At 37.6% G+C, this 27791-nt stretch overlaps 2 protein-coding genes across 3 annotated transcripts; one reads left to right on the forward strand and one right to left on the reverse strand.

Annotated features, from left to right (window-relative positions):
• Positions 1–467: 467 nt before the first annotated feature.
• fyna (FYN proto-oncogene, Src family tyrosine kinase a) lies at positions 468–16848 on the reverse strand. The gene is made up of 13 exons (XM_026926010.3): positions 16652–16848; positions 12003–12099; positions 9826–10085; positions 8974–9070; positions 8215–8313; positions 7795–7898; positions 6071–6220; positions 5740–5904; positions 5305–5484; positions 4245–4321; positions 3987–4140; positions 2036–2167; positions 468–1770 (listed from the first exon to the last, which is right to left on the reverse strand). The coding sequence occupies exons 3-13, from the start codon at positions 10073–10075 to the stop codon at positions 1562–1564; spliced, it is 1617 nt and encodes a 538-aa protein (XP_026781811.2). The 5' UTR covers positions 10076–10085; positions 12003–12099; positions 16652–16848; the 3' UTR covers positions 468–1561.
• A 4780-nt stretch (positions 16849–21628) lies between these two features.
• On the forward strand, positions 21629–25292 carry marcksb (myristoylated alanine-rich protein kinase C substrate b). 2 transcript variants are annotated; one of them, XM_034307768.2, is made up of 3 exons: positions 21629–22008; positions 23806–24415; positions 24812–25292. In XM_034307768.2, exons 1-2 carry the CDS (start codon positions 21943–21945, stop codon positions 24400–24402), a joined length of 663 nt encoding a protein of 220 aa, XP_034163659.1. In that variant the 5' UTR covers positions 21629–21942; the 3' UTR covers positions 24403–24415; positions 24812–25292. The 2 variants fall into 2 exon arrangements, with proteins under 2 accessions (XP_034163659.1, XP_026781861.2); XM_026926060.3 differs by lacking the exon at positions 24812–25292 and having other exon boundaries at positions 21630–22008; positions 23806–24503.
• The last annotated feature ends 2499 nt before the right edge of the window (positions 25293–27791 follow it).

The raw sequence follows: 27791 nt of genomic DNA on the forward strand, positions 1-27791 counted from the left end.
TCAACAGCTTCTGACCAATCAGATTTGAGAATCCAAGCACTGTGGTATAAGAAAGACAAAGATAAATTACAAAGGCAACTTAATTTCAGAAGAGAAACATAAAATCCAAAGAAATGGGCTTGGGTATGAGTCTTTATTCTACAAATGTTTGTGCATAAATGAAACAAAACAATTAAATAAAAACACAATATCTATGAATTAATCCGAATGGATGACTTAAAAAAAAAAAAAATAAAAAAAAAAAAAAAGAAGAGAGAAACGAGTGAAAATCATGAGGTCGGAGTCGGAGTCCGTGTTCATACGGCTTACTATAGTGCGCACTATTCTATAGAAAAACCTTCACTAGATATTCAAGTGAAAGCTGGAATGGAAACGAGGTGAAAATGGCCCTGCTAATTCTGCCTGATAGACACAGGCTGTGACATTTTAACATATCGATTGAGGTTAAATACGGTCCAGACATGACGTTTTGAAATCGTTTTTATATCAGGGACAGAAATCAGGGCCAGAGAGAAGCGAGACAAGCTCAGTGGAGTTAATGTTATTTTTTTCTACTTAGTTATGTTAAATCATAGCACATTGTAATGCATTTAAATGATTTGCTTTTATGCTTCTTACAACAATAATGATGTTAGCCATTTATTTTATTTGATCATCTTCGCTAGAGAGAGATGCAGGTATAGTCAAGCATAATGCCCACACAGCCTGATTACTATATCGATGCATACTTCTTCTATCGTTAATCCAAAGTGACTAAATAGAAAATGCACTAGCAAGAGAAACAAACAAAAGAAAAATGGAGACACTGAGCTTTTGCTAAAAGCAGGAGCAAATAATAAAGCTGAGCAGAGTCACCAGTGCACATACACAATTTTCCTTCAGTGAAAAAGTCACAATGTTTAGTGTCAGGAAAGCTAGCTATGTGCTGCAGGATTTCTCAAAGTTAAACAAAGAGGGTATGTCTTTACTGGAATAAATAATCAAAAGAGTCCCGGACGTTTTAAAAGAGGCTGTTTCAAGAATTAGTCGTCTTGTTTCAGCCTCGATATTCATACTTTTTCTCTGAGCAATGACTGGATACGAACAAAAAATCAACTAAACTAAAATAAAAAGCATTATAAAAAGTAATAAAGCCTAAAACGTGGGTAAGTAAACACAATCATATTTACACTACATACAAACAGGCCATCCGTTATCCTTAATTCTTTTTCAAACACTCGCATGATGTCCCCAAAATATGGTTTGGCTTTAGTGAACACATTTAATGTGGCACGTCCTTTTAATGGAAGATGAGTAACAAGTCGAATACTGGATTGAAATGGCAACGAATCTGGAAGCTTTAATCATCATACGTGCATCGTATCGTTGTTCAGGTCAGTGTGTGTCGTAGCGATGCGTTTTCCTCTGGCTCTTGAGTTCTACGGAGGTTTTCAGTCGTCCAGGTGGATTTTCAATGTCTAATAGCATTTAAAAGTCAAAGTGACTGGACTTGTGTTATAATCTGCGAGATTAAAGCACAAATCCACTCGCTTTAACTCTCAGACTCTTGTTTGTTTGCGGCTTAGAGGTTGTCTCCTGGTTGGTACTGGGGCTCCGTGGCAGTGAAGTAGTCCTCCAAAAACGCCTGCAGGTACTCGAACGTGGGTCTCTCCTCGGGATCTCGCTTCCAGCACTGCAGCATGAGCTCGTGCAGAGAGATCGGGCAGTCCTGAGGGCACGGCATCCTGTATCCACGCTCCACCTGCTCTAAAACCTCCCGGTTATTCATCCCTAAAAAAAAAAAAAACAAAAAAAAACACAGTAATGAGCTGGGTTTAATTTTAAATAGTAGAACATATGTGCAAAACACATTTAAAAACAGAAGATAACTCAAATACACAAAAGAAAAACGTTTCTTGCTTTTTAACCCTCATTTCCAGGCTTATCTACATACTCATGTCCTGTACATGAGTCAGTTCTCTTCGGACCTTTTTGTCGTAAACGCCATATCCACAGTCCTGCATAGAAATACTAATAGAAATATTTTATATCTCACCTGGATATGGCACACGTCCTTTGGTCACCAGCTCCGTCAGCAGTATTCCAAATGACCACACGTCTGATTTAATGGTGAACCGTCCGTAGAGCGCGGCTTCGGGGGCTGTCCATTTAATCGGGAACTTGGCACCTAAAACAGAACGCAGGTTTATGATTGGCCGAGACTAAATATTGTAACTCTCAGGCTGGAGGGTAATATTACAGCCCATGACCAAGAATATGGTGAAATGTTGAAGTCCTCATATGAAGGTGAAATCTAATTTAATATCCTGTTTAGCGACCAGACGATTTTTAATTTAGCCACAGCGACATCCAATGGGTTTTCCAAGACCACCACACACATGCACTCTTAACACAAAGTGTTTTCTCATAATGACTAACAACTGATACTGACTCAGTACACTTAGTAATACTACTACTCCTATTATTACTGCTATTACTACTGCTGTTACTAACATTACTACTCCTATTACTACTACTACTCCTATTATTACTGCTATTATTACTGCTGTTACTAACATTACTACTCTTAATACTACTACTACTCCTATTACCACTACTACTGCTATTATTACTGCTGTTAATACGACTACTGTTACTACTACTACTACTCCTATTACCACTACTACTGCTATTATTACTACTACTATTACTACTATTACTACTACTACTACTGTTACTAATATTACTACTCCTATTACTACTACTACTACTCCTATTACCACTACTACTGCTACTATTACTGCTGTTAATACTACTACTATTACTACTGCTACTACTACTGCTGTTACTAATACTACTACTCCTATTACTACTACTACTCCTATTATTACTGCTGTTAATACGACTACTGTTACTACTACTACTACTACTCCTATTACCACTACTGCTGTTACTATTACTGCTGTTAATACTACTACTATTACTACTACTCCTATTACCACTACTACTGCTATTATTTCTGCTGTTAATGCTACTACTATTACTACTGCTACTACTAATATTACTACTCCTATTACTACTACTACTGCTATTACTAATATTAGTACTACTACTCCTATTACTACTACTACCACTAGTATTACTACTACTACTCCTTGTATTACTACTACTACTACTACTGCTATTACTACTACTACTACTACTTCTAGATAGATAGATAGATAGATAGATAGATAGATAGATAGATATACTTTATTGATCCCGTGAGGGAAACTGTTAAATTTCCCACTACTATTCTACGAGTACTATTACTACTACTACTAATACTACTGCTACTGCTATTACTACTACTACTACTACTACTAGTAATAATAATAATAATAATGTCACACTTTTCTAAAGTAGGCTAAAGTAGGCAACATGGTATAAGTTATATGTTATCTCTTTTAATACAGCCATTCATTTTGTTGTGGTTGTTGCATTTGACTTGAAGTATTAAAAATAATGCAGATTTGATAAAATAACGTTGCTATTATCAGATAAAACAGCGAGGCTAAAACCTTTTTAAGGTCAGATTGTAATACTGTTGTGTATTAACAGGCTTCCAATATTTATCATCCAATAATAATCCACACCAGTCACTGAAGTGTGTGAGTTCACATAATTGAGTAGTTCATACAAATGTATATGATTATTTTAAGTGTACTATGTGTACTAATAACAAACTAAAAGAGACTGCTTGCTGTAGACGTTTCTGTTGGGCTACAATATTGTGATTTCTGCTCACCATGACAGCCGTGCTTTGTTCACTAGTGAGATAAGTACTAACGTTGTTTCACTTGTTTCACTTAATGTATCAAGTGGATGACAGATGGCAACATCAGACTAATGCAAAGGATTAACACATCTGTTGTTTGGCTGTGGAAAGTCCAGCACCTGCTGGAGGGCAAATTCTTCTAAAAATACAGTAATAACACTATCTAAGTCCTTTTCCTCCATTCACTCACCTTGTCTAGCTGTGTATTCATTATCCTCTATCAGCCTGGCCAGGCCAAAGTCCGCGATCTTGCATACTAAACTGTCGCCCACGAGGATGTTGGCCGATCTCAGATCTCTGTGGATGTAGTTCATTCTCTCGATGTAAGCCATGCCTGCAGCCACCTGAAAGACACCGCACACGCTTGGTTTTCAGTATCACTGATTCGTTTTTCACTGAAGGCAGAGTTCAGCGTGTGTAATGTGAGCAACGTTACAGATTTTCTTACCTGAGCTGCCATGTCTACAAGGTTTGGCAATTTCAGGCTCCGTCCTTCACCGTCCTTTAAAAAGTCCAGCAAGCTCCCTGAAAATTGATTGTATGGGATGTCAATCATATGTGAATGCAATCAGAAATGTATTCAAGTTTATTTTTAAAAAAAAAAAAAACAGCGTAGAACCACAAATGTTCACAAGTTCTTTAGATTACCATTGCTATCATATAATAGCCACAATTTAATCATGAGATACGGAAACTTGTAAAATGGTCAGCACTTACAGGGATGTGCTACTACAGGAAAATAATCAACAACAGGTTGGAATTATTGTTACCACCCAAAAAGTTGATTCATTTCCAATAACGCCTGATTCGGAAGTGTTTCATTTCTCTTATATCTCAGCAATTTGTCAAACGCTAACAATTTCTTATTTATTAAGGAAAGATGTCATACTTTTTTTTTTTTTTTTTTTTACATTTATAGATATGTTGTGGAACGTCTGCAAAAAAAGTTCTTTTCTGTAATCATTTACATTATAGCAGCTATAAACCTGGCCATTTTCTCACCAGCCTCACTTTTTTTCTCTTTCTTGAAGTTAATAAGATAAAAGCTGACACTGGAGACTCCTTCCAACTGCCAAATAAAGATCTCCTCACAGAAAACTTCAGCATATCAACCATTATCAGATACTTTAATAATAAAAAATATGATTAATACATATATTTGTCAAAATCTTATGGAAGAATGAGATATGTCTGCCATGCAAATTGTTACTATAGAAATGATAACATATTAGAATGAATGCATTCATATAAACCTTGCAACCAGAACTACTATCAGAGTTGCTGTTGTGGAAGATTACTCATCAATTAATTTGGGTTTTTAAGACTATTTTTTGACTAGTTGTCTGCTTTTTTTTTCTAATGCATCATATCGTCCAGAGAAATATGGAAACTTATGGTAAATTGACTTTCAATTTGAAGAGATGCTTTCAAATCCATCAAGCAAATCTGAAGCAAATTTTATAATTGTAATTATAAATAATACTGTAGGTAAGTTTTTTTTTTATTACCTTTGCCCATATATTCTGTGACGATGTAAATAGGCTCTTCAGAGACGACAGCGTATAGCTGCACTAGCTTGTCATGTCTCAGTTTCTTCATGATCTGAGCTTCCTCCAGGAATGACTCAGGGGACATGGTGCCTGGTTTCAAGGTCTTCACTGCCACTTTCGTGGTGCCGTTCCAAGTACCTGCAATTTTTTGGGAAGATTGCAGAATCTGAGAAATAACCCACTGCCTAACACACAGGGATGAAAATCCTCTTCTGGCCTAATGCATTAAAATGGCTGTGAATAAATCACCTGTAATTCGCATCAACGGTATTTAAAATGGACACAGGCTTCAAAGATTAACCTGAATCCTGGATTAATCCAGTCAGCAGAGATTATCCACTGATGAATCTTTCTCAGCCTGGCTTGAACCTGTCGGAAATAATTAATACGCACCCATCCAGACTTCTCCGAACTGGCCGTTCCCCAAGCGCTTGATGAGCTGAAGCGACTCTCGCGGGATTTCCCACACGTCTTTGGTTTTGACGGACAGATCGGCAAGGCGAGGCATGCCTTTGTGGCAGGGGACTATCAATCGACAGCATAGCCCCGCAGCCCTCGCTGCACACACACACACACACACAAACAAAACGATGGTGTGCTGTTAGAAAGATATAGACGATAATGGCTGCTCTGTCTCAAACTGGCAGTCATTCATTTTCTCACACACCATTCATTAAGTCATGGATAATTAAATATTGTGTTTGGTCAGTTGACTCTGATTTACCAGAATAATGATGAACAAGCTGTTGCAGAGTCTCAAACTGAGCCCGGGTGGTGATGTAGTAGCCTCCATTGTCAAGCTTACGGATCTTATAGTGTTTCACGTGATCACCCTTAACGTCATCCCAGTCCTGTATGGATAAGGAATACGCTCCTGAAAGCGAAAGAGAGAGAGAGGACAGAATAGGACATAAGATTAGGTAGGAAGGAGAAATAAAGTCTACTCGGATTTTTTTTTCCTTTATGGCCTGGTGGTATTTTCCATTTTATTGACAGTAAATATGTGTACTTAAGTAATTAAAAAATGAATTTGTGATCTAAAATTCTAAAATAGGAACGCATCAGTAACAATGTTAGTACCAGGTATTCCGCCATAGACACGTCCAACACCATCAACACCAAAAACACTCAAGGGAACTCAACTGAGTGATGGTGGCTAAAGCTTTGAGCTACCGACCGGAAGATTGTGTGTGCAAATCCCAGCACTGCCAAGCTGCCATGATTGTCTCCTTGCGCAAGACCCTTAATGCTTAACTGCCCAGTTGTATGTCTTGGATAAAAGTGTGAGTCAAATCAGCAACTGTCAAAGATAACTTCCACAACCAGGCTGATTTTGCAAGTTGTCAGTTGAACACATTGGATCTGTTTACATCAACATGTATGCTGTCTACAAGGCTGCACCCAACCCCCACCTTGGCTACCTACACAATGTCTCTGTTATGCTAATTCTGTAATACAGACCACTGCTAAAAACGTGCCGAACTGGTTCTGAAACCGGTGGGAACCCAGCCTGAAGGCACTGTTTTGAGCACGCCAACCTGGAACATGTTCAGGATGGCTGCTATCTGGTGACTCCACCAATGTAGAGGAGTAAACAACATGTCACTTCACAAACCAGGTATGCCGTGGATGTAAATGCGCTACTGAAAACCCTTGAGATCAGATGAGGAGGCAGTCTTCAAGACAGTATGAGCTATCCTGTCCTAGGCCATCAAGGAATCAAAGCGCTCCTACGCACAGAAAATCCAAGACAATTACACCAGTCCAGATAGACAGTACTTCCAGTACTACCCCCTTATCACACGGTACCCCTCAGGGCTGTGTGTTCATTCCGCTGCTGTCACTCTGCTGACTCATGACTGTGCTGCAAAGCACCGCTCGAAATACATCATCGATTTCCCTGATGACACTTCATTCGTGGCCTCATGAGTAACAGTGAATGTCAGCATACAGAGGGAAGGTACAGCAGCTCAAGGATCTGTCTCTTAATTTGGATCAAGCAAAAGATTTTGTCCATATTCATGCATATTGCAGAGGACATCGCCTACACCCTGAACAGCATTTGCTCATTTTTCTGTGGAGGCTGAGGAGAGAAAAACAACTTCTTCAATAGATTTTACACAAGGACTATAACAAGCATCCTAAGCACATGTCTCACAGGTATTGGTATTGCAGGATTCGACAGCGGAAATGGAAAACAGCTAAAAACATTAGCAAGGTCTCCCCCCCAGGGCCCTTACCATAAACATTTTGTACTCTTTAACCCCTTACCTTCAAATAAAATGTACAGAAACATACTGCTGTAATTGCCAGACTCCAAAGCCTTGTTCCCAAGGCATCTTCCAGCACCACCACCATTATTCATACCCATATACAGTATGTAGTCCTACATACATACAGTGCCATTCAGAATTCAATACATTTTGACTATTTAGGCAGGCTAGTTACCTTTAGTGGTTTCACTTTCCCTGATCAGAAAAGTGCCCCGAGGATTTCCATTAGACAGCAGCTGCCTTTCTGCATCCTTACGGCCGAGTTTCCCAAAGTACCAGCTGCAAGAAGTACAGAAACGAATCACATTAATGATGAAGCAGTAATCAATGGAACAGACTATTACCTTGGGAAATGACATAAATGTCTATACAGGTTTTACTATTTATCCAGAACAGATCTGAAACTAGACTCAGTTCGCTATATAGGTTGCATATCACAGTGCATTATGGGTATTCTGTACCCATTTTGGATGCTAGTGGAATGCACTGTAGTGGAATTCCTGACTAGACTAGAAAAAAGGCAGATTCTCAAAATAGCACACTATATTGTGAACAAGTGGTTTGGGTTTTTTCAGAGCACACAAATTGAACTCACTCTTCGGCCTGGATCGAATCTACTGGAGCCACGTAATTGCTGGGTATGTATCCTGTTCCACCTGTAGTGAGGGAGCGAGCCTCCCACCAGTCTCCTTCCCTGTAGGACAGCAATAGAAATACAAATTACAGTATAAATAAACTGGATATCAAAAAGATGGCATGATACACAGTCACGAGACTCGGAATGTCTGCTTAGATCTACTGAGCAGGACAGCAGACATGAAACTGCTTCTGTTGAGGGTGTGTGTCTATGCTACATATAATCTATGCTAGCTATCCTTCTGACAGGATTTCTCATCTAGTAGCCCAAACCAAGAGCAGAATATCTAAATTAGATTCTTACACTGGCTAAATGTGAAGTCTTCCTTATTAAAATAAGCAGTAGTGATAAAATCATATGCTAGGATTTTACATTGACTCTGGCTATGTGCATTTTTTTAGGCAATTTCCATCACATGTTTCAAACAACAACAACTTCACCTCTCATAAACCAAAATACGACGGCTTCTCATTTCACCTTGAAACACAGACGGTGTAAACAAAGCTGTTCAAGCCATATTTCATTCTTGAATATGAATTCAAAAGGCTCTATTTATCTCCTTTGCCCCTCCCACAGATGTAAATCACATCTGTCGTAGAGGTATTACGTGGCATTTTTTTTTCAATTGTGGAATAATAATAATAATAATAATAATTAAAAAAAAAAACATTAATACTTGATGACAAAAACACATTGCTGGAATGGAGTTATACTCACGTGCTGTTGAGAATTTGGAATTTTTCTCCTTTCCTAAAACTGAGATCATCTTCCGTCCTTGCCTCGTAATCATAAAGTGCTACAAAGAGTGTAACTCCTGCAGACGTCAATGAGAGAATGCATGATATTAAAAACACAGAAACAGAAATGACATTGAAAAGGTGCATTATTGTATTATTACAGCACAGCACTGTTGATTGGTGGTGTTGATTAATTTTCTGTAACAGCAGCTCAAAGATAAGCCAACGTCTACGTTAATGCCCTAGTTCTCACGTTATCATTTCTGTAGTAACTCTTTCGCAAGGACTACTATTGCCGATACTCCATATAATCTAATACTAATAATAAACATATGTTGTTATTTAACAAAAAACATATAATCACTGATATGGTGAAGTTTTCCATAGGAGATGTTTATTTAACATGTATGGAAGGAGTCTCCAGTGTCAGCTCTTTGTAACGGTCAATAAAGAACTAGCGCATTAATACAAACCTGGGATTTGAGTTGTACGATTGCACCATTGTACGAGCTGCCTTTATAGAAAATCAATCAACAACTTCTAACCAATCAGATTTCAGAATTCTTCAGCGCTGTGGTATAAAGGTCCTTTATTTAAAGGAGAAGGAATGGTGTGTCCTTCTCAGAGGAGGCAATAACACATTGCATTTATTAGCATAAATTTTCTACAACAACAACAACAACAAAAAAAAATTCATGATAATATGCATATGATGAAATGTCAGGCAACTACGTGACGTGAAAATTACACCTGTATCTCTTCGTGAGCAGAATCAACAATTTGAGAAATCAGAAGCGTATTACGGTGAGAAGATGATTATAATAAACGTCACCTGTTCCACCACGTGAGCGCAGCGTTCCCGAGTGTGACGAGCTGTTCACTCCTCCGAACACCGTCACAGTCCCCTGACTGACGGGCGCGTGGAAGTTGTTGTAGTTGGGAATGGCGGTGACCCCAAAGCTGGGGTAGTGTTGGGGAGTCGGGTTGGCCCCATAGCGGTACCCAGTGTGCTGGGAAACACTCGTCTCTCTCTCATCTGTCAGTTTGGTTGCCTCTTTATCCTTACATTGTACACAGCCCATTATCTAGATTCTGATTGGAGGAGAGCAACATGAACTATAATTTATGTTATGAGCTACTGTATAAATGACTATGCACAAAAAAAGCATGCTGTGATTATACACAACGCTACACATTGCAATAATTTGACCTAAATGATCATTTTTATTTTTATCACACAATAAAAATTTATTTTTATCACATCATTGCCACAATTTGCCAACACACCAGCACATAGGGTCATGTTTTTTTTTTTATTCAAAATTGTTCCAGTTTTGGAATTGGTCTAGTAGGTGGAAAAAGCAAGTTCATGGGTGACTTTTTTTTTTTTTTTTTTTTTAAATAGTCCGCAGATGCCAAGCAAGATCTTGTTTTAAAGCAAATAATCAGAAATTAAATCTAATCAATTTCCACAAACACAGGCTACTAACCATTTCTGTTATAAGATATATTGCAAAGATTGTGAGAGGAAAACAGGAAGTATGGAACAGATAATGGTTGTAAAATTCGATGATAAAAAGGTGTATTTGCAGATCCGACTAGCAAATTAGAAATGCGTGTGCACCACAGTGAACTTGTTTACCATGCATAGGCTAAAAAAAGGAAGAAAAATTTGTCTCCTAGGCTAGTTTCAGGGTTTATATAATATATATATAATTTAGATAAACGAAGTCCCATGTGGTTTATTTCTATTGCAAACACAAATACTGAGCTAACAATTAAGGAAAGATACCAATTTTCCTGAACTGAAAGATGTTTCTTTGTTGCGTGTATCTCAATCAAAATAAAGTTCTAGCATTTCAAAATCTCTCTAAAAAGTGAGAAAATCTAATTTAAACATTTCATTCCAATTCCGCTGAAAGACACCTACACACTGATTGTCTAAAAGCAACCACTATGTATTAATTAATAATAAATAAAATGTAAACATTAAAACTATATATATCTTAATTCATAACCTACAGCCATGTTTGATGTAGTTAAATTGGCTCCTAATTTACCTAACGTAATTTTTTCAGAACGTCCAGGCAAATTTTTAAATATGTTTAACATTTCTACATACGTTTGTGAAATATATTTGTTTTCTTAAATGGTGTCAAAATATGGCATAGGCAGAAAAACCCAATAAATCCGATGGGTTTTCCCAGGAAGCTGTATGTTTTAATTTTCATTACTAATGCCTAAAGTTCATACAGAAATAATGGCACCTTTACTGCGATTTTCTCTATTATCTGATGCTACCAAATATATTAATTATTATTCAGTTATTCATCTTATAGCATGCAGTAACTGAAGTAAAGCTAACAGGAACTGTATGTCGTTTCAGGAGTAAGGAATGTAAATAGACTTTCAAAGCTTTTGGTGGTTTAAAGCATTAAATTCACTTTTAGTAAGTTCATTTCTGGCAATGAGCATCACTATATCCATCCACAATAATGACATGCTTCACAATAACAGAGCCTGCTCTCCGGACGTTATGCTGAACCTCACAGGCATATCGGCAGCATGCTTTACGACAGTTTATCTCAGTGGATCGGAGTGTAAAATAAAATCTGATACAGATCTAGTGTTCCGGGTACAGCAATAAGACTCCCAAACAGACTAAAGAATTTTTTTTTTACTGTAAATGTAACAGAAGTCTTGGTCCATCCTCCATCTTAGCAAACCAAATAAATGGCTGCGCTCTTCTACTTTTGGTTCCTGTATGAATAAACCACATGGGCGAGGCTGGCAACAACGTAACTCTGTCACGTTCTTTCAGAACAGATCCAAGTTATGAATTTAGCACACAATAGCAGGCTTTGCTACTACTCCAGTGCTACTATTGTAGCGTTGCACTTAAAGGCGCCGTCGCTTAGACTCCGGGGCGGCACTGATGGCACTGAAGGCTGGAAAAGTGACACATACACACACAGCAAGAAAACGCAAACAGATGTCTATTAGACATACCGCGGCGAGCACTGGGGCACCACAGCCGAGTATTTGCATTCCATTCAATTAAAGATGGAGTAGGAACATCTACGATTGGCTCCTCTGAAAACCAGGCCTGAGAGGGAGAATAAAAGAGTGGGCATATTTATTCTTCATGCACATATGGCAAAATATTATATCTTAATATACTCGGACATTTTCAATTAACAAAGATTGTATCTCGTTATATATTTATGGTTTGCTCAAAATTATCAGCAAAACAGCCACATTTCACTGATTATTAAACAAAGTTTAAAAAAAAGCTACATATCTTGTAATGATTTTAATGTCTAATTACACACTGTGACATAGGACAGTGTTATAAACATATTAACGACACCCAAGATATTCATATTCAAGCAGATAATTGTAATATTAATATCATATTGCAATCTACACTTACATGTATATACAGTGCCAAATAATAATCCTAAGATCTGTCATGCTAATGTGATGATTCGGTAATGAAAATACAGACGCAGTGTTTGTATTTTTAAGCGCCGTCCAGACGTAACATTATTTTTCTCTGTGTTTCAGTCTCCTGTTCGCAAGAAAATGACGCTTTCGGTGAGTGAAAACAAAGCTTTTCGGAAAAGGCGGAGAAATCGGAAAATAGTTTTCGCGTATGGACGTGAAAAACGTACGTTTTTGAAAACGCTGGCGTCAACAACGTCAACGTGCGCATGCCAGCTGTGCTTTTGCGTGTGCTATGAATGTGCTGGGACTCCATTTATCATGGCTGACGATCAGGTTGTGACTGTGTGGTCTGTCATTTCTTATTTGACAACGTGTTTGCAGATTAATTTCGCTTTGTTTTATTATTACACACTCAGAATATGATACTCGCTGTAGTGCTACTGAATCTGGTGCTACAAACCGCACCGAGAACAGAGATTTTTGGGCATGAGACCTCGGTGAACAGTTTGTATTCAAGTGTAACCTTAAGTAGTAGTTTCACGTCATCTTTAGTCAAAACACGTGAGAATCGTTGTGTTTGTTATTGTACATTTTTGGTGTTTTTCCGCATATTTCGCCTTCTCTATAGCTCAATACTCATTCTCTTAACGTTATTCCTGAGCTTTTCAACATACTGTACTATCAACACCTATTGGATTTTTCAAATTTTCAAAGTTTTTACATTTTTGTATGGACAGAGATATTTCCGAGATTGAAAAGGCCGTTCATGTGGACATTTTTTCCCCCTTTTTACAATGTAGAGGTAAAATCTACATTTTTTTAAAATATCCATATACACATGGTTCACAATGTGAACTATAGGTGACATGTGATGTCACATTACACAACATTTATGTGAAATGTGGACGAAAACTTGCTGATAATAATTGTTATTGTACAAGGATTTATTTTTTCAGTACCACTTACAAAAAAAGAGAAATTTTTCAATAATTTCACCTATTTTTGAACATCCTAGTCCACTACAACTACACGTTACCTTGAAATGTAATCATTAAAATTATTATTATTAGTAGTAGTAGTAGTAGTAGTAATTACAAAAAAAGTATTATTCAAGATTTTTTCCAAAAAAGATTTAAGACATTTTAAACACATAGGTTATTGTCAAGTGTGCTTCACAAAAGCCTGTGTGGTTATTTCAGATAAAAAAAAAAAATAATAATAAAACTATCTAACTTCAGAAATCTTATTACAATTGAATTAATTTGTTTTTCCAGGTCCACTTCCATTTTCTAAAAAAAAACAAGAATTTCTATTTTTCCCACTTTTGTCATATGTCAGATATAATTTAGTGTCTGTATTACTAGATTTTGTGCTTCTTTCAAATGAGAATCTAAAAATAGTTTATGGTTCATGAGGTTAGGTAGGAATAACGAGGGGCTAAATTTAAAGCTTTCGCTGTATGGTATAACGGCACGGGCCGTGATGTGAGTGCAAGATGTTCTCTGTGCTTGTAAGTGAAAGTACAAAATTACAGCGTGTAAATCAAAACTTTAATTTGCACTCCACAGGACTAAATAACCGGCTCTCTGACATACTTTTTCATCTCATAAAAAGACACTTTTTAATTTGGCTGTAAAAATGGTAACAATCTTTTTCTTTTCTTGTTTGCTTATAACTCCTATACACTCTCAGAAAGAAGGGTACTAAACTGTACCATTCCTTGTCGCTCGGTTGGTACCTTTGTATTTTGTGTATCTTTTACTTACAAAGGTGTATATTGCGTACCTTTAAAGCATTAAATCGGTTTTAATCTGTGATTAATTTCAGCGGACTATCAAGATTATTCCTTATTATGAGTATTACTTATTATTATTATTACTGTTATTATGAGAGAGAACAAAATCTCGCCTGACTGTGTGTTAACGTGTTGTCCATGTCAGAGTACACAATGAAGATCCTCTACCGATAGATCTGTGATTAAAATGTTTACGTTCCGCTCACGTCATCAGTCAGCGTGATCTGGGCTCGTGCAGAAAACAGGCTCGCAGAAACACAAACAAGTGAGCTTGAGGTAATAAGGATCTTTTTTCTGTCTTTTCGTTTACATTTTGCCATCTCCTCTACTATATACTTAGCTGTCACTTGAAGTTTGTGTAATTTTATGTCATCCATCTATTGGTGGCTTTTTAGATGAGCGTCGTAGCAGTGCTCACACGGCGAGATTTTAATCAAAATTTTGAACACTGCCAGGTCTTTTGTTGGTAACAGTGGCACTAAATAGTGTCATATTGATACTAAATAGTCATGTTGGCACTAAACAGCATCATACTGGCACTAAACAGCGTCATACTGGCACTAAACAGCGTCATACTGGTACTAAATAGCGTCATACTGGTACTATACAGCGTCATACTGGTACTAAATAGCGTCATACTGGCACTATACAGCGTCATACTGGTACTAAATAGCGTCATACTGGCACTATACAGCGTCATACTGGTACTAAATAGCGTCATACTGGTACTATACAGCGTCATACTGGTACTAAATAGCGTCATACTTGCACTATACAGCGTCATACTGGTACTAAATAGCGTCACATTGGTACTAAACAGTCATGTTGGTACTAAATAGCGTCACAGTGGTACTAAACAGAGTCATGTTGGTACTCAATAGCGTCACATTGGTACTAAACAGAGTCATATTGGCACTAAACAGAGTCATGTTGGTACTAAACAGAGTCATATTGGCACTAAACAGCGTCATGTTGGTACTAAATAGTGTCACATTGGTACTAAATAGCGTCATGTTGGTACTAAATAGCATCATATTGGCACTAAACAGCGTCATGTTGGTACTAAATAGTGTCACTTTGGGACTAAACAGCATCATATTGGCACTAAGTAGCATCACATTATTCATTCTTAGACCAACGATCTCAACTCACAACAGAATTCTTTTACGATGTGTGATTTTTTTGTCTTTATGTGCCTCATATCGTTTTTAAACGTACAGTACACTATATCCACATTTCATCATGAAAGATACATACTGAAGGTACACAAGCGATAAGAAATCTTTTAATAACATCTTTTTTTTAAAAAAATGTTAGTTTTTTTTATAAATTTATTTACAAACTGACAGCTGACTTGATGCTGAAATCTCATACTTAATCTTTAAAATTGTTAAATAATAAAATTAATATTAAAAAAAAAACACCTTCATTTTTGTAATCATTACCTAAATCATGAAATAGTTTTTCTTCATGAAACACAACAGCATTGCTGGCAGTTGGTGAGCAAACCAACATATCGTGGTATCATATCACATCATATCATATCATATAAATTTATCGTGCATCGTAGAAATCCCTTCGAGAATCGCGATACAACATTTCTGACGTATCGCCCACTCCTACAGCTTAGTACACCGTTCTCTCCGAGTGTGTTTCCAAGAAAAAGCTTGGAAAAGGATTCATATGCATCAATGTTTTGCTGTTGCACCAGCACTACTAGGCCTTTCAATTATGCAACACAATACAGAATCACAACAAAACATTCAATCAGATGGAAGGGAAAGGATCAGTGGTGTAGGGATGGAGCTGTCCTGTACTGTGCTTCAATAGGCCACTTCAGGAGCACAGCCTGTTCCCATGTAGACACCAAGTAACCTGTCATCATCATCATCACCATCATCATCATCATCATCACACATACACACATATATACAATGCATGCACACACACACACACACACACACACACACACACACACAAAGCAGTATAATACATAGATATGCTTATATCTGCATATATATATATATATATATATATATATACATATATATAAAAGGCTTGCACTGGTAAAAAAGAGACATTCTCTGGATTTCTAAGGCTTTTGTATGTCCAGAACAGTCGCTCAGTGCCATGCAGTCGGGGACAGAGGCCTTTTTCTTCTCGATTGTCTGACACATGAGGCCATTTCTGCTGCGCATCAATCTGTGCTAGAGGATCAAGCATCTCAGCGTCCTTTACCAAGCACCATTTCCCTTCATCTAACCCCGATTCCGGCTTCTAGACGAGCTGGAGTGCATTGCGATCCTTATCCCTAAAACCGATCTCCATCACGATGCGGGTTTTAATTCAATCTTTTCAATGGGACACCAATTCCCTGCACCCAGTGCATGGAAAAACGCACGAAATACACGCTTACCAGGACAAAGAGCTCTTTCCCTGCTGCGCAGAATCAACACCGGGTTCAGACTGTACTCTTGTTGTTGTTGTTGTTGTTACTGATGGTGGTTTAAAGCGTGATTATTTCCATCGGTGAAAAATAACAACCGCTTTGGGCTGCTCCCGTCGCTGAAATGGAACAGACGTCGGCGAGGCAACCAGGCTGTGATTGACACCCGAGGCAGCCAATCAGATCTCGAGGCTGCATGCGCCCCGCTTGGACTCCACCCCCCCGCCTCTCCTGTTGGTCCCGCCCTCCCTGCTATTACGCATGCTAATGCCGGAGTCACGATGAAGTGTGGTAGAAAAACACACAACGCTCGGCTTGTCTTGTTTTGTCTTGCCTTTAAAAAAAAAAACAAAAAAACAACAACAACACACACGCACACACACGCATACACTCCTAATGTCGCCATTTTGAGTAGTAGTAAACTGCTCAGTGTTAGGTTAAAGCTGCTCTCTGGAAAAATACCCTCTTTAGCTCTGTGTGTAAAATAGTATCAAAATAGAAAGCCGCCATTGGTCGCCATGGCTACGGTCCATCCCTGCATACTAGCGCACTGAATAACATGGCAGAGTAGTGTTTTATCATCAAGTCATTATATTCCTAAAGATATTCACTCATAAACAAAGCAATGGCCTCCATGTCACTGCTGATCAGAGTGAAAAGATTTTTCAGATTTTTATTTTTTTGGTTTTTTGGATTAGAAATGCTTAAGGGACATTTCACTAATACAGTACCTTCTTTTTTTGTCCCACAATGCATGCACTGACTATATAAAATATAAATATTTTTTAAAAAAACACCAATAACCTCCAGGGTTGAGGGTTCGATTCCCACCGCCTCTCTAAGTCCATGGAGTTCGCATGATCTCCCAGGGGTTTCCTCCAAGTACTCTGGTTTCCTCCCCCAGTCCAAAGACATGCGATGTAGGCTGACTGGCATCTCTAAACTGTCCGTAGTGTGTGAATGGGTGTGTGTGTGTGTGTGTGTGTGTGTGTGTGTGATTGTGCCCTGCAATGGATTAGCGCCCTGTCCAGGGTGTCCCCCACCTTGTGCCCCGAGTCCCCTGGGATAGACTCCAGGCTCTCCGTGAACCTGTGTAGGATAAGCAGTGCAGAAAATGGATGTATGGATGGATGGATGGATGGAATAACCTTAGTGTTCCTGTAGGCTGTTTTCTCTTGTCCCACCTTGTTGACAATCATTTAAATTTGCATGCCAAATATAATGAAAATAAAAAATTCTGTTTAATTTTGTTTTAGTATGGTCAAATAGTTATTTATCATTTAAATCATTTCATTTTTATCAACTTATTTTGAATAATACTAATTATACAGTGGGGTCCAAATGTCTGAGAGGACTAGTGACAATGCTTTTGTTTGGCATTCTTTTTCAATTTAATACAAAGGTCTTCATTGCAAATGATGTTATCGGCAACAACTTGTGAAAAGTGGAATCTTAGAAATATTTACATGAATTTCAGAGTTTCTTAGTATTTGCTCCGTCCCCTATTTGCTTTAATGACAGTGTGCACTCGAGCTCCGACTCCACGACTCCACAGGTTTGTGTAAAACCTGATGGTCCATGTTAGATCAAATCCATCGGCGTGTCGTCTGAACACACGCTTCAATGGAAGGGATAAGATTTGCGGAAAATCTGGAAAAAAAATTAATATAGAAAGTTAACCGTTAACACAGTCAATATCACAAATTAGCTTATATTTAAATAGTGACCTAGAAATAGAAATAGTAATAGTAAAGATAGTAAAATATAGTAAATAGTAATAGTAAAGATGTTGCACATTTCCTTTTTTTTGTTTTAGAATTTTCAAAATTCTAAAACTTTCTGTTTATTTCCAGTTTTCAATAAAAAAAAATCCCATATTTTCAATGTGGTCTTTTTAAGCCACATGTAAGCCATATCTCACAATGTATGTGCAACCCTGTTACTGAAACCCATTTCACTGGTTAAAGGAAGAGTAAAAATAATAAATCACATGACAAACAGGATGTTTGATCATCAAGACCTTTTCTAAGAGCATGACCAAGAGAAAAGTTTATGATATTTTTATGATATTTTTCAAATATTGTCAGCATTATATGACTTTGTCCAGCTCAACAACTCAAATCTGTTACTAATATTATAGCTACAAAGGATATTAATTTAAAGAATTTCTTTATTTATTATAAAAAAATGTGTTAGTCACGATGTTGAAACTGACACATGGTTCCAAAGTTAGTATCCGTTACTGAATAATGGTTAATATTAGCCTGGATCTTCAACCCTGTCACCAAACAACCAAGCAACCCAAGCAAAGCCTATTGAAGCATCACTGGTACTCTAATGTCCCACACAATGTCCCTTCTATACACACAGTACTGTTTAATTCTCAATACTGACAAGTCAGAAGTTGTTGATTAATTTTCTATTATACCACAGTGTGGTTCAATGCTTGAATCTGATTGGTCAGAAGGTGGGCATTAGTTTTGTATAACAGCATGGGTAGTTCTGACTGTAACATGAATGACAGGTTATTATTAAAGCGCTCGTACTAATACATTATCGTTTCTATAGTATCAAAGACTAAAGAATAATAAATGGATTAAAAAAAATAAAAAACATGTTTAACAAAGTAAAACATATAATCATTGATGTGGTGATGTTTTTTTGTTAGGAGACATTTATTTAACATTTATGGAAGGTGTCTTGGGTGTAAGCACTTTGCAACATCAGCACAGGAAAGTCTTTAGGACAGAGAGAGAGAGAGAGAGAGAGAGAGAGAGAGAGGAGCAAGGCTATAACATAAGTGAGTACAAGGACTTGTCTCCTGGATGTTCCACAACATTAAATCTAACTATAAACCGGTAAAATGTATGACATTTCATACATCAGTAAGTTAAACATTGCAGTTGTTGGCAAATCACTGTGGTATAAGCGGAATAACACAAGAAAGACAGATTATATATGAAAATAAAGCACTTTGGGGGGTTAGTGGCACTCCGCTGGCATGTTGTGCCACATCATTCCCGCCCAGCGTGCATTATTTTCACATATAATCAGTCTGTCGTGTGTTATTCCTTAATCACAGCAGCTTTGACAACATTCAAACAGTAGGTTCATATTAACGCACTTCTACTAATGTGTTATCGTTTCTATAGGGACTTCAATAAATTGATAAAAAAAAAAAACATGCAGTTATTTTTATCAGGAGACCTTTATGGAAGGAGTTTCAGGTGTCACTGTGCTCTTATGTTCTCAGGACAGTGGACTTTTCCATGCTTTTCTGTTTTCTCTGTACCATGACAAGCTGCATTTTTTTTTATTAACTTCAAGAGAGAAAAAAGAGGCTGGTGAGGGAACCACTGTTTATAGCTGCTATAATGTATGTGATAACAGGAACTAACTTGTCTCGCAGACATTCCGCAACATTACACTACTCCACACTGTGTCTACACATTGTACAACTATCAGTGTTTGAAAAAGTGTGATGTGTCTTTCATTAGCTAATTAACAATACTGCTGTATAAGAGGAATAAAGCACTTTGTTGCACACTGTTATAGGAAAATATTCAAATTTTGCGGTGACTCCGCTTCACGTCTAGCCATCACACCACCCTTTTGTGGATTATTTTCACACCTCCAAGTCTTTTATTCCTTACTTAATGAAAAATTGCACTTGTAGTTAGTTTACGATGGCTAACCATGCACAGGGTAATCCTTGATCCTGTTCCTGACTTCCATATTGACATGAATTAATCATGTCCCAATCCCATTCTTCCATTTTTGTTAAAAACATTTTGATATCAAACATCTCGGTATCAAGGGATAACTGATACTAATCTCATAGACATCTCATAATGATTGAGGTGACTTTTAAAAGGAAGTCTCCACCCTGAAACACATTAAATGTTACATTTAATGAAAGATTTATGATGTGTTTAGAGGTTGGTGCAGAGGTGTTTCTGGTTGGTGCTTTATTTTCATTATATCCCAGTGTGAGATTACTGGATAAATTGATTACTTCGACCTTAAAAAAATTTTGATTTTGGTCACCAGATTTAGGTTTTTGAGTGCTAAATCCTTCTCGATGACCTATTAAAATCAAACTTGAAAAACAAAATAGTGTTGTGGGTAATATGTGTAGAAAATGTACATATACAAAAAAAAAAAAAAAATTCCAGAGAGACTGAATATATACCAGTCCAGACCATCACAGGGTACTATGCACACACATTCTCAACTTTGCAAATCCAAATCCAGAGAACCTAGTGGTGGAAATGTGGAGAACTGTTGCAGAAAGTCTACAGGATCTACAGAAGAACCAAGGAACCTGTAGATGTGAGATGCTAATTGCTGAACCAACATCATATAACTAATGTTAAATAAGTAACAATTAACAGTGTTGTAAGTAATGTGAATATTACAGTGTAAAATAAACAACTGTAAGGATCATTATTATATTATTTTATTATTTCTGTCTATATATATATAAACAGCTCTAAGACTCATTATTATATTATTGTCTTATCTCTCTCTCTCTCTCTCTCTCTCTCTCTCTATATATATATATATATATATATATATATATATATATGTGTGTGTGTGTGTGTGTGTGTGTTAGCAATCTTATTATTGTATTATATTATTATTTCTCTCTCTCTCTGTATATATATATATATATATATATATATATATATATATATATATATATATATATATGTATGTATGTATGTATATATGTACAGAGAGCGAGAGAGAGAGAGAGAGAGAGAGAGAGAGAAATTATAATATAATACAACAATAAGATAATAGAATTTATATATATATATAATTTCTTATAAAAAGCTAAAAACCTATCACTAGTTGCTGTCTGGAGTCTCCTCCGCCCATTTCACTCTGAAACCCCGCCCTCTTTAAAAATACGACTTTTGATTGGCTGAGACCGCTTTTCTATGCGGTGACGAAATTTCGGGCGTTGTACATCGCATCTCATTAACAAAAGAAGCAATTTCATTAGCTTTTTTTTTTATATCTCTATATCTCTCCTCTGTAATTACTTCCAGAAAACATTTATTGTTATTTTTCCTCCGCGTGTGAACTTTCAGCCCGGGTTTTGGTCTCGGCGGTTGTTTTATTTGTTGAAAAGGCGGTGAAGAAGAAGAAGAGGAGCGGTAGAAGAAGGAGGAGAAGGCGCTCGCGCGGTCCGTCGCTCTTTGTTCATTCATTCATTCGGGGTTTCTTTGTTGCGCGTGAATTCTGGTGAAAGCATGGGAGCTCAAGTGGCTAAAAACGGTGCAAAAGAGGAAATCGGTGCAGAAAAAGCAAACGGACAGGTAACAAACACTCAGAAAAAAAAAAAAAAACACTAATATGTGCTAATGTGTAGATCTTAAAACTGTGTGGGCGATGGGAGGGAAGCAGCATCCCTCCAAGACTGTAATGAAAATGAACAATGAAGACTCAGTGGTTCAGAAAAGCAGCCTTTAAACGTTATTAGTTGAAAGAAAAAAGCATTTGAAGCATGGTTTAGGAGATTTGGACAAGAAATTGTCCACGCGCGTGCATGCATTTTATTATTATTATTATTATTTTTTTGTAGCCCATAAATTCCAACTTGCATTGTTGTAGCTCTTTTTTTTTTTTTTTTTAATTCATCTCATGCACAAACGTAGGCTGTCTGTACTATCAAATCATGCATCTTTTCTATTTTGGATCAAACAAGCCCTACTTAGATCTGAGCATGATTGTAGGAGAGGGAGGGAAAAAAAAAAGAAGAAGAAAGAAGGAGCAGCTCTGTTGCTTTTGTTAAGGCTGTTTGGCGTCGCGCGTGCAGAGCCATGAAAGCACCACGCCTTGATTTAATTTAGGAATGAACCCCATCTGCAAAATGAAAGGGTATCTCATCTTTGAGCAAAGTGGCATTTATAGCCTGTTTATGCCACAGGTTTGTGCTGGATTGCGACTCGGATCATTCCAGCACAATGAATTTGGTGAAGTGTCGTTGCTGTGGTTTGAACCCTCCATCTTGCCTTCCCAATCCAGACAGCAGGAGCTTCCATCCAGACACTGTGCTTCACCCACGTGGCGAGCAAATCCACTGCAAATCCATTGCAATCACACTCCATTTGGAAAATGTACTAAAATTTTAAGCTGTACATGAAGTCTAATGAATGCATGAATCATTATCAGTTGATTCATTATACAGGAGCAAGCACATCTGTCCTCCTGTGGCTCACAGTTTAAACATGGAGGGTCCTTTGGGGGGGTTGTTGTTAAAATCAGGGTTCTTTTAGCAACCATTTGGGTTGCAGCGTGACTACATGACTACCGGTGGAGATATCTTCCGGGAATCTTGTTTATTTGGCTCCAATCTGACTCATTTTGTGTTTCTGAATCGGTTTACTACGAGTCTAAGCTACACGGCAAGTAGGCTGGGTACGGTTATCATTGCCTCAGTTGCTTCTGCCAGTCCTCCTGTGTCTCACTTAGGAAAAATAAATAAAATTAGGGTTCTTGGAGCAATCAGTTGTGTTGCAACATTGTTCCTGAAGGAATCTTAGGAGCTCCAGTGGAGGAGCATTTCAAAGATCTTGTAAAAGATCTTCCAAGAATTTTTTTTTTTTTTTGCAATCCAGAATTCTACACGACGTAGGAGGTACACTGAATGCATTCATCATTGCTTCAGTACAGTGAAGCAAGGCAGATTGTCCTCCTCTGTCTCACTCTTTTAAAAAAAAAAAAAAAAAAAATGGTGGAATTTTTTGGTTCTTTTTAGCAACCATTTTATGTTGCAACATGGCTTCAGGAGGAGTTTTAGCAGCTCCAGGGGAGAAATCTTCATTCTGAAGATTTGTCAGAAATCTGTTTTTAGAGTGCACAGGACAGTTTGATTTCTCAGCTAGAACATGGCTACTAAACTTGGTCATGAGCTGATGAGATGAACTGTGTGTGGGCAGGGAAAGCACAAAATTGTACTGAATCAGGAAGGTTCAGGAGCACAAGTGAGCTTCCAGCCAGGAAGATTAAGCCCTCAAGCTTTGATTGGATTGGTTTATAGTCCACCTACTGTATACATGTGAAAACATCTTATGGATGTCATCTTATGGATTATCTTCTCCCTTCCTTTCTAGGAAAATGGGCATGCTAAGACAAACGGCAATGCCTCCCCTACAGCAGACGGAGCCGCCGAGGAGGTCCAGGCCAACGGCAAACACTCCGCCGACGGCGAGGTGAAGGCTGAAGATGGAGCAGCCGAGAAGGCGACGGAGGAAGGCGGCGCCGCTGAAAGTGCTCCGGTAGCCAACGGCGAGGACTCGAGCAAACCAGAAGAGAACGGCTCTGCGTCTGGAAGCGGCGAGCCTGCCAAGCAGAAGAAGCGATTTTCCTTTAAAAAGCCGTTCAAACTCAGCGGCTTCTCCTTTAAGAAGAGCACCAAGAAGGAAGCCGAGACAGAGGAGGCGGCCGCTCCAGCCGAGGAAGGCAAAGATAAAGCCGAATCCGAGGAGGCCAAGCCAGAGGCATCTGGAGAAGAGAAAGAGAAAGAGGAAGCAGCCGAGGGGGCCAAAGCCGATCAGCCGAGCGCAGATGAGGAGAAAAAAACAAGCGAAGAGCAGAAGCCCGAGACGCCTGCAGAAGAGAAACCGGCCGAAGCTGCAGCTGAAGAGCCAGCGCCAGCCCCGGCACCAGCCGAGAGCTCAGATGCTCAACCCGCTGCTGCTGAAGAGTAACACGGTTCACCAGGTGATGACGGCTTTTTAATGAAGTAATAAGGAGCTGAACCACGGAGGCTTTTTGTACAAAAAAAACAAACAAACAAAAAAAAAAACAACCAATGACCTTTCGAAGTTGTCTTAATCCCGGCCATAATTTCGTCCATTTCTCCTCCATCCGATGCGTCTCTGTGGTGCTCCAAGGAAGGATCTCTGATTGATTGTAGCATGAAAGGCACCGTGCTTCAATTCCAACAACTGTGTTTGTTACAGTATTGCGTGTGTGTGTGTGATGTGTGCTTGTGTGTGATGCAGTATTTTTTTTTTTTTTTTTTTCAACTTTCATACCTGTAAACCTTTTTAGGAAATTGCAATGTTAGTTGAAGTATTTGGTGCCATATGATTTAGTTTTTTTTTTTTTTTCCAGTGCGTGCTAGGAAAACGGTGCTACCAACAAGCGAACGAGGCGTGTAGATGAGACCCAGATCAGATTAAGGTCTGTTTTTACACGTCACATGAAGCGTTCAGAATGGGTGCTCAGATATTACACCAGCAGCACCGCTCAAATCCGGCAGCACTGTGTGCTTGTATAGGCTTCGTCATGTCTTTAATCTTTTTAAACTTTTTTCAGTCCTATAGGTAAAGTCCGACCCTCTTCTAACCCTGCTGTAGATCCAACTTGTTGACCTGTGATGACTAATACAGTTAGTTTTTTTTTTTTTTTTCCTACAATGCTGTGCAAGTATATATAAAAGTTGCCAGTGCAATCAAATAGATTACAGTTTGCTGTAAATACTCAAGGTCTGACACTACCTGGTTTTTAAACGGAATGTAACTTTGCGTACAGAAGTATGAATTCAACTTCAACGGGCACAAAAAAACACAAATAAAGGATTAAAAAGAACAAAGTGTCTGTGTGGATTTCACCAATTCATGTGTTCTCTTTAGGTCAGTATTATATATAAGTTGTACTAAATGTGTGGAACAATACAAATTTTTTTTAATTTTAAAGAATTATGTATAAGTGTATAGTATCGCAGCTCATTTTGTCCTCAATAACAAGATAAAATAAAGTGATTAAAAAAATGATACAGTTTTGGTAAACCTTAATAGTCAGTAATGGCACCCACACCTGAAAAATCATATTTTACATAACACTGTTTCATAATTTAGGAATATTTTTTTGCCTAGAGACTTTACATCATGTCACAGAAATCCATGGTTTATGAAGAAATAATAATATTTACACTTTTAGTATTAAGTGATTTTTGTAGAATTTTTTTGGAGATGATGATAATAATAATAATATAAACTAGTGTTCTGCAAAGGTTTTTTTTTTTCTTTTTAATTTTTTAAACAAGACCTCTTGAGCAATCTTCCCATTTTGTTATTCAGTCTCTACACCAATCATAAGTCTGATCATTCAGCAACAGGTTTGTGTGCATCATTAGTCCTATCTGTGCTGGCAGGAATGCTGAAATGGTGGCATTTTATTGACTGTTAACCCTAGGTATCAAAAAGTAGGCATGAAACTAAAAGCTGGATTCAGATTATTTCTCATTTCTTCCATTTTCCATCTCTCAAATCAATGCTACTGCTGTATTTCTTAAATTATACGCAGCTAACATGGGGTTTTGGGGTGTAATATTGGTAAGTTGGGAACAGAACAGGATAATGGATGCGGCTGTGATCGACTAAAGGGCATGATAAATCAAAATGATTTAATTCAAATCCTGGACTAAACTCTGATGCCAGTTTTGAGTCACTAGTAAAAATCCTTTTTAATCCCAGTTTAAACTTTCACTATCTTTAAAAGAGTTCATAAGAAGAAAGAAATCTGTATTGTTACATTTTTTAATAAATGCAAAATTGTGACGATTCTAACACAATATATTTTGGGGATTTTTTTAAAAAAAAGCGTAAACCCCTTGAAGGCAGGAGTACATTGCACTACATTTATATTTTAGAAAGTATATAATGTGGGCGTGTCTTAAATTATGCAGTTTTTGATAGTACTGATTGAAACCATCTGTCCCTGGACCATGAAGTTCTCTTTCTGTTAAGGACTGATACAGGAATAAATGGAAATTATGACTAATGAAGGTATTGATTAATTTTCTATAACAGCAGCTCTGACAATAAAGCCACCTGTAATCAAATCACAAGTTTATTACAATTAATGCGCTCATTCGAATACGTTTCTATAGCAACAACTCTTTCACAGGGACGTGTATGGTGAATGCTCCACATAATCTAAGACTAATAATAAATGGATTAAAAACTCCAAAAGTCTCGAGTGTCAGCACTATGAAACATTCAGAGGCAAAGCTCTAACTTTGTTTCCTCCATGGGAAAATCTATGGATGGAGGATGTCATGTTTTGAAGTTTCTTATTAACAAGCTGCATTTTTTTTTGTCTTAACAACTAAAAAGTAAAGTTAAAAAAAAAAGGACACTGATGAGGGAATGACTCCTGCTATAACATCAGTGATAACAGGAGCTAATCTGTTTCAGAGTCGTTCCACAATATTAAATGTAACTACAATATTAAATGGGTAAAAAAATACAATGTGGTGTTCTTGAATAAATAAAAATGTAATCATTGGCAAATTACCGTGGTATATGAGTACTACAATAATTCGAGGCATGCTGTTATTTTGGAAAAAAATTAACTTTCAGGGTGGTAACAGTAACTCCGCATCACAACGGGCCACATCACAGCAGCCTGTCGTTGATTATTTTCCTATAACAGCACATCCAGAAGTGGTTTATTCCTTACATAGAAATGGTTTTGCTTCCCACAACTAAATGAACTACAACTGAATATGTGTTTGACTTAATTCAAGATGCACACAAACCTTGGACATTTTGTAAATACAATCTGGACATCTAGCCCTATCTATGCACTGCAGCTCCACCATGTGGTGTTGCTAAATGAGCCAACACAGTGCATCTACACCCAGCATTAAGACATACTCAGATCCTGGATGCATATTCAGCAACTATTTCTAGAAGCCATTAAATGTCTAAGGACAGGGAAAGCTTTTCAAATAGCATTTAAGATGTTATAATCAAAGCCACTGCAGACACACCACCAACAGCCAGAGTGAATAATGGCCATTAACACACATTTCCATTTCCATTTATTCATTTGGTGGATGCTTGTGTCTGAAAAAATTGAATTAATAGATAGAAAGATTTGTTTTCACCAAGAGACCAAAAAGAGCCAGAACGAAACATGCAGGTTGGAGTAAATCCTGTATATTTTGAGCAACATGGGACATATTGAGTACAGTTGGGGTCATAAGTTTACATATGCATAATGTAATAATTAAAAAAAAAAAAAATAATCACAAAAAATGGCATTTAGTACTGATTTTGAGATTCATCTTTTCACATTTAGGACA

The sequence above is a fragment of the Pangasianodon hypophthalmus genome, chromosome 10 (assembly GCF_027358585.1).
Source record: "Pangasianodon hypophthalmus isolate fPanHyp1 chromosome 10, fPanHyp1.pri, whole genome shotgun sequence".
Classification (NCBI taxonomy): Eukaryota; Metazoa; Chordata; class Actinopteri; order Siluriformes; family Pangasiidae; genus Pangasianodon; species Pangasianodon hypophthalmus.